The sequence below is a fragment of the Zeugodacus cucurbitae genome, chromosome 3 (assembly GCF_028554725.1).
Source record: "Zeugodacus cucurbitae isolate PBARC_wt_2022May chromosome 3, idZeuCucr1.2, whole genome shotgun sequence".
Taxonomy (NCBI): Eukaryota; Metazoa; Arthropoda; class Insecta; order Diptera; family Tephritidae; genus Zeugodacus; species Zeugodacus cucurbitae.
The window spans coordinates 119,297-126,497 of record NC_071668.1 but is presented as its reverse complement, the minus strand read 5'-3'; the positions used below and the strand labels follow the sequence as shown (position 1 = coordinate 126,497).

The 7,201-nt window shown below is 28.3% G+C and overlaps 2 protein-coding genes across 7 annotated transcripts; both read right to left on the bottom strand.

Moving 5' to 3' along the window:
- Nucleotides 1–1,191: 1,191 nt before the first annotated feature.
- Nucleotides 1,192–5,575, bottom strand: LOC105209585 (uncharacterized). 5 transcript variants are annotated; one of them, XR_003752120.2, is made up of 5 exons: nt 5,219–5,575; nt 4,951–5,167; nt 2,992–3,146; nt 2,802–2,882; nt 2,605–2,745 (listed from the first exon to the last, which is right to left on the bottom strand). XR_003752120.2 is itself a non-coding variant. In XM_011180041.3 (4 exons), the coding sequence occupies exons 1-4, from the start codon at nt 5,366–5,368 to the stop codon at nt 2,525–2,527; spliced, it is 933 nt and encodes a 310-aa protein (XP_011178343.1). In that variant the 5' UTR covers nt 5,369–5,573; the 3' UTR covers nt 1,192–2,524. The 5 variants fall into 5 exon arrangements, 3 of the variants coding, with proteins under 3 accessions (XP_011178343.1, XP_011178344.1, XP_011178345.1); XR_003752121.2 differs by having other exon boundaries at nt 2,802–2,879; XM_011180041.3 differs by having other exon boundaries at nt 1,192–2,745; nt 2,802–3,146; nt 5,219–5,573.
- Nucleotides 5,576–6,074: 499 nt separating this feature from the next.
- On the bottom strand, nt 6,075–6,706 carry LOC105209584 (cytochrome c oxidase subunit 7A1, mitochondrial). Of its 2 annotated transcripts, none has more exons than XM_011180039.3 (3): nt 6,535–6,706; nt 6,364–6,442; nt 6,075–6,307 (listed from the first exon to the last, which is right to left on the bottom strand). In XM_011180039.3, the coding sequence occupies exons 2-3, from the start codon at nt 6,406–6,408 to the stop codon at nt 6,164–6,166; spliced, it is 189 nt and encodes a 62-aa protein (XP_011178341.1). In that variant the 5' UTR covers nt 6,409–6,442; nt 6,535–6,706; the 3' UTR covers nt 6,075–6,163. The 2 variants fall into 2 exon arrangements, with proteins under 2 accessions (XP_011178341.1, XP_011178340.1); XM_011180038.3 differs by having other exon boundaries at nt 6,539–6,703.
- Nucleotides 6,707–7,201: the final 495 nt, after the last annotated feature.

The following is a 7,201-nucleotide window of genomic DNA, read 5'->3' as shown; positions in this document are numbered from 1 at the left end:
TCACTGTACTAAAATTAATGTGTTTTTTATCAATAAAATATATTTAAATATTTATTTCATTTACATACTTGTGAATTTAAATCTACAAAAACATATGTAAATGAGAGAGAACTTGAAAGTTTCTTTATATCAGTTCAAGCCCTCTAAAATCAATGAGTACTCAAATTTTTATTCTCTTTATTTATTACATTTACTTAACATTTGATTTCCAAATTTAAATATCAGACTAATTTTGTCCAAATTTTAATGTCTATTATGAATACAAAACCAATTGGATTATAAATTATAATATTTGCACTGCCCAAGTGACAACGATTTGCTAAATACAATGTTTTATCTATATAGTACTCACCACATTTGTATGAACGATGATCACTAAACTTTTGCTAATGGAACACCATTGTTATTGAGTTTTCAGTAGGTCAGTTTCGTAATTAGTCTAAAAGAAAAACAATGCATTATAATTATTGCTTATTATTGTTTGTCATCATCTTTTTGTATCATATATAAGAATTTTAGAGGATGTGTATTGATTCTTTACTACCATTAGTAGAAAACTTTCATTGATTAATTACTTGTCAACTGATAACTGAGGAGTAACTACAAAAAGTTTACTAGTAATGGAACTTAAATTTCGCTACTGATTAATTTCGCGAATGTGTAATGTAGTGTACATGTCTGTCTAATAACACTTATTAAAATAGGAAAGATTTAATTTAGTAAAACGTTCCGTTAGTTTTGTTTTCTTAAATCTTTACCATTTGAGATACATACATGTATTTTCCTATGTGTATAAGGATAATGAATGAGAATCCATCATTCGAAAATATCGACTTGTTTACGGTAAATAATTTAAAATTCTACAGTCTGTATTCACTGTAATGTTTATTCTCTCTAAAAGTAAAACAAATATTATTAATTAATATTGTTTTCAATAATTTATAATGAATGTATATATTTGGTTTACTGAATGAAATACATAAAAAATTCTGTTTCCTTTGAAATTCTAATGTCAAATTTAGTATATTTATCTATGTACATATGTACATCGTTCTGCTTCATGCTCGTGTTCTTATAACTTATAAAAAAATATATTTGAAGTAATTACTAAATACTTTTTTACTTAAAATTCTAGCGTTATTTAAAGATAAATTCAATGAAAAATTGTTAATATGTTGTCAATGCTTAGAAAATTCTTATATATGCAATCCGTTAAAATGGTAACCGATTCAATTATGAAAATGAAAATTTCTAAAACAGCACAAAAGTGGGAAATACGAATACATTGGCTATAAAACTTAAGCTTTTGAATACGTTATGCATTTTTCAAGAAAAAGGCTTTGAAGGCATCAGTGCGTTGTGCAATTACAGGTTCGGAAGGAAGATTGGAGAAACAATCTCCTGTAACGAATTACCTGTATCTTGATACGTATAAATATGTAATTGTTTTATCATTGATCAATAGTCATTTTAAAAATACACCACAATGTGAAGTATGTGAAATTTATGGACATATAAATATTTACTTAGTTGAAAAAATTATGTGAAGTTGTTTTCTGCATTACGCCATTATAAAATCAGCTATTATTTGGACATTGTATATACGAGACACATAAATACCAGTAAAGTATTTCTAAATTATCGACGAATTATACATTCTTATTTAAAAAATTGAATATTCACTTTTTCTTTCTTGTATTAGAGCTATTGCATTTGGTACTGATAAAAATGCGTGAAAAAGAAAAAAATATATATAAAACAATGTGCTTTATTTAGTAATGGTATGAGGTGTACTATAACAAATATTAATCTTTACACTTTTAATTGATACACAAAATAAAAAAGAAAAGGAATATAAAAAAGGAAAAAAAAAGTTATGTTAAAGAATATAAAAATTGATTGTTTATTATCATTACCATTATAGCATAAATAATGCAAAGTAAAAACATTTAGACTCTACATAAATAAATAAAATTATTGAAAGTATGTAACTAAATATATATACCTAATAAAAATATATTAAAATACATATAAACGAGATGTTTGTCTTCAATTATCAAAATAACTTCTAATAGATGAGTTTGTTCTTCATAGATGTTTTCGCCTTATTTTCTCAAGATACTTAAAATGTAAGCCTGATTTTTTATCATTTCACCAAATCCGAATTGGTAACATATAAAAATATAAGAAATAAAAAATAGCGAGTGAATCATACATGTAAAAATAATGTTTCGGAAATTACAAGATATTAAAAGACTCACAGCTACTTAAATGTAACCAAAATTGTATAAATACGTATTTTTCCAAATTTGCGAAAATTTGTTTTTATATCTTGGGAACCTAATTTGATTTAAACGTTTGGCGTTCGACTTATTTATGCTGTTCGTCTTAGTGCTACTCCATAAATGACCTTACAAGTTTTACTTTGATATTACTCGTTAAATAACTTTAATAAAATTTAGGGTTCTTTATTGTAATTCTAAAATCTTCGGTAATATCTATACATTTACATGTAGTTTCTGTTTCATAGTCCTAAGTGACTTGACTGTAACTGCTCAATCGAAACTGACAACTGTTCAAGGCGTTGGACTAATTGCAACATATTTTCCTGTGCTTTAGCAGCATTCAAATCGTGGACGCTCTCTAATGAGTCTTCTTCAACAGCGGCTAACTCAAAGTGTAATTTGGCCAAACTTTCTTGTTGTTCTCGTATTTTAGTCATCTGTTCCATAGTGCAACCAGAACCTAAATTAAATACATCTTTATATTTTTAACTTGCTTAAATTCGGCGGATTACTTACCAAAAGCCTTTAGCTTTCCAGAATGAAAATCATCAAGAAGACCTAAAAGAGCTCGTTCCATATGCTTCACGTCCGGAACTTCTGAGACAAATGAGTGATGTTTAATAGGACGATGGTCGAATTCGTTAAGGTTTGAGCTACTGCCCGCATTGGTGGTGTTTAACGGAATAGAAGGATCGATGGTACTCACTTTTTCACGAAATATATGCGAACTGTTTTTATTATTTGAGCTATCAGGGTTTTGTTTTGGAGTAATTTCAGGTTTTATTGCAAAATCTATACTATTGAAGTATACATCGCGGGAGTTTTCTGTAATGTTGTCTTCCCTGTTGCATATGTCTGCCTCTTTTTCGCACAATTATATAATATTTTTGGCAATTAGCATTTGTCGAAAGATTTAATATTTGGATAAATGAAAAGATTATGAAAAACAAAAACAAATAAATAAATTTAAATAAAATAAAACTATGAAATATAACAAAAAAGTCTAAGCATATACTAAATAATACTTATACTTATAGTACATAGTATCTATATTTAATCGAATACGTGTATTGAACAGTATAAATATTATTTATATTTATATGCATATATATGTCTGTAAAAAAAATATTTAAGTACAAAACTATATGAATCAATCAAATTATTATTAAAAGAGATGAGATATAATACTATAATGGTATACTAATTTCAAGAACTTTTAAAATTTTGTGGAATTAGTTCGAAATATTTTATTGATTATTATTTCTCAGGTGAGTATGGCTGCTTTCGTAAACCAATGAATGCCCCAGTGTACTGTCTTAAACACCTGCTAAATAGTTAAAGTTTGTTGTGATACTAAAATAATTTTTGAGTGGATAATTCAAATAAAAATATATAGATTTTTAAATAAACATTAAAAAAGCATTTATGAATTTAATACTTTGTCTAAAATAATGCAATGTCGTTTATGAATATTGTGCATTGCATTTATGCTTTGCATATTGCATTTACGAAAGCAGCCTATTTTAGCGTACCCTCACTCTATTTACAGTGTCTTACTTTTTAAACCGTTTTCTTGTATTCTATTCAGAATGTATTTTACATTACTAATACTGTCCTTCAAAAAGTAAAACATTATTTCAAAAACGCATTCAATTAATACTTCGTAATAATTGCATTAACTTGAAACGATATTTCAAAATCACTGAATAAATACATAGTAAAAGAAATTTGAAAATTGTAAAGAAAATCTGTAAATTATGTGATAAATGAAAAATTCTTTAAACAATACTTTCATCACTGCACATAATTACAACTCAAATATAAATAAACATGACCTGTTCAACAATTTCGTTCGATTTGATGAACTAAAAGGTACGCGAATTAAACTAATCAAGGCCCCAAACATTCAATGATGTAGCAATTTATCCAACAATCTGACTTTCTGTGTACCTCACAATTGATTAATGCAAGAACATGTATGTTAAATGGAGTCATACGTAAGAAAAATTTGAATATTTGTTGTTTTAATCCAAACAAAAATTTAAAAAATGCAGAGGCGCGATAAGAACTTTCATTAATATATACAAAGCTTATATTTTACTGTCATTCTTAGCAAATGATCTTAAGCCATAGGAATTGTAAGGACGTAGCCGCTTACGGCGGGAAACTACCTAACTAGGCATATTTAAAGTATAGTAAAAATTAATAATATCTGAAATGCTTTGCTCCAATTAAAAGTTATGAGTATTGAGTAAACGCAGACTAATGTAGATGGACGTCAGTGGTAACTGTGTAAGAGTTATCTGTTATTATTCCATTATTCTATGTGCGGTCAATGACCTAACATTGATTTGAATGTGGCGATATAAACCTGTTTAGATAGGTAAGTTATATATGTAAAACGAAAACATCCAAGTTTAAATTAAAATACATCAGCAAGAAGCTACAGCTATATATATTATTTCAATGTTATAACTTTAAAATTTTACTTTTGACTTTTTAAGGGGGAAGAAGGTGCAGAAGAAAGACAAAAACTGGTTAATAATCAGAAATTATGAATTGTATTCGATCCTCCAGATCATATAATAAACACCAACAAGCGGCACTTTAACAGTGGCTGCAAAGATATTAGTAAGTTATTTAACTTACTAAACTACTTATGTACCTTTAAGTAATTTACGCTGTCGGGATTTGAATTCAAGTCGTTCATCATTGCTACATCCACTCACGCTGGCACTAATGTGTAAATTTGGACGAGTACGGCGCTCATTTATATATGTAACTTTAGCAGAAGTTAGTTGACCTTTTTCAGATGTTCGTTCTATAGAACAGCTGGCTGAATTCCTGCTCCGGGTTGTATCTCCACTGGACACGTTTTTTGTCTATAAAATTGTAAAGTTTAACTTTATTTTAAGTTTATTTATTTGTTTTACAATCATTTTGGGAACTGCCGCCGTTGCAAGGATACTTTCTGATATAGGAGCAGATTTTGGCAAAGTCGTATGGTTGTTGATATCTTCCTCGCCTTCAATGTCGTTTGTTACGAGCTTTTGTCTTTCTACAACCTCGTCATTTGTCTCCATGATCTCTGAACGCACTCAAAAAATATATATATGACTAATAAGTTGACAGGATCGAATGACAAAATGTTGCATTCAAATTATTTAGTGTTTTGCTTTTCACTATGTTAAGTATAAGATACTTTTAAAATTCTAAAATATAGAAATATTATTACAATTTATTAGCGATGTAAGCAGATAAGACCTAAAAGGTTGGGTCTCAAACTATCGATGATGCTATTGTCTGGAACGACTTCGTTATCGATAATCTTTCCTAATGTCATTTCTGTCAAGCGCGAATAAATCAAAATAACAGTACAGATGAAATTGTATACATGCAATACTCAAATAAACATGTTATGTTATATTAAAAAATATCTAATGCGAAATATTTTACGAGTTCTACAAAGGATAATATTAAACAACACCAAAAGGAAAGTTGCCCATAAGGAGCAACAACACGAGATGAATAAAATTTGTGGTCACGGATTTGCACTCCTATAGGAAATTGTATATAGATTTAAGTCATGTCCTTTGTGATCAGGGATTTGCACTCCTATAGGAAATTGTACTTACTTGATTTTGACATTACAATTGCAAAAAATAATAAGTAGACATGGAGTTAATGTTTTCGCTTCAACGATCCACTCTAAGTTATTATAAATACATAAATTGATTTGAGAAGAGGATCTACAGCGTATCATTACCTAATCATGAATAAAAGCAAAACTTTGTTTAATGATTTCATCTCATTACTGTAGATTTCATTTATTATTATTTTTCCACACCTCCCGTTAAATTGAAAGGGCCGTAATTATTTTAAGCAGATTTCTTTTTAAAACCCATCGTATAAACCATTTGCAATATACCAAACATTCCCAAACCGCAGAGTCCCACAGTCAAACCAAATAAAACCTTATCTGCTGGACCTCCTTTTAAAAAAACGGGAAGATCATTATGTGCCTATAAGTAATTGATTTATATTTTTTACGTTCCACTCGTAAATTTAAAAATATTACTTGAAACTTCTTCATACTACTTGCAAGTCCTTCAGGTAATGCCATTATTGTACTGATGTAAATTATTATGTAAGCACACCTATGAAACAAATTAAAAATAAATATAATAATAATTATAAAGAAAATCTTTAAATTATAAAAGAGATTTAAACGCATATAGATAGGTAGTACTTGCACTCTTTTAAATAGTTGCTGTTATAAATGTCTACTATTTGTTGCCCAAATCAATATTTATTGCACATTTAGAGAAGAAACAAGAAAGTAAGTTTGGACCCAATTCGATTTTAACGAAATGCAATATATGCACTCACGATAAGAAAGTTTTTAACATGTATAAATAGATTTTGACAAAAACATATATATGTATACATATGTATGAACATTAGTGCATACAGATTTAAAAACTAAATTTAGTGAACCGAGTAAAAACTATATTCAGCGCCAACGTTCAAAACAAAATAAAAACTACTGAATCTTTATTGTGAACTTTGACAACATGATCTAGAGTCTTAGATTAAGAAAATTTCGCCCTGTCAGAGAATATATAAAGTATACTTAATGTTTTCTATATTGAGTTAACGTGATTACCCGGTTTCACAGCTAATTAATAAGTGCATAATGTTTATTCTTAAGATAGTTGAGAATATGTAATCGGAACGGATCCGAATTTATATCAGGTAATGGATTGTCAACTCAAGTGCATTCTCTAAATAAGTTCTGGCGTTACAACAACAAAACAATAACTTTTCTAGGTGCTAATAAAAGCCAAAGGCTCTCGAATGTATGCTCTCTTTCTATAGTAATTATTACTTCGATGTACATATACATATAACTGTAA

What these genes read in the sequence shown, in the direction of transcription:
- LOC105209584 (XM_011180039.3), bottom strand. Translation starts at nt 6,408, where the DNA reads ATGGCATTACCTGAAGGACTTGCAAGTAGTATGAAGAAGTTTCAA. An exon ending in GTAGTATGAAGAAGTTTCAA is followed by an intron (nt 6,308 to 6,363) that starts GTAATATTTTTA and finishes AATTACTTATAG; the next exon opens with GCACATAATGATCTTCCCGT.
- LOC105209585 (XM_011180041.3), bottom strand. Translation starts at nt 5,368, where the DNA reads ATGGAGACAAATGACGAGGTTGTAGAAAGACAAAAGCTCGTAACAAAC. An exon ending in CGGCAGTTCCCAAAATGATT is followed by an intron (nt 5,168 to 5,218) that starts GTAAAACAAATA and finishes ACAATTTTATAG; the next exon opens with ACAAAAAACGTGTCCAGTGG. An exon ending in ACAGCGTAAATTACTTAAAG is followed by an intron (nt 3,147 to 4,950) that starts GTACATAAGTAG and finishes TGTGCGAAAAAG; the next exon opens with AGGCAGACATATGCAACAGG.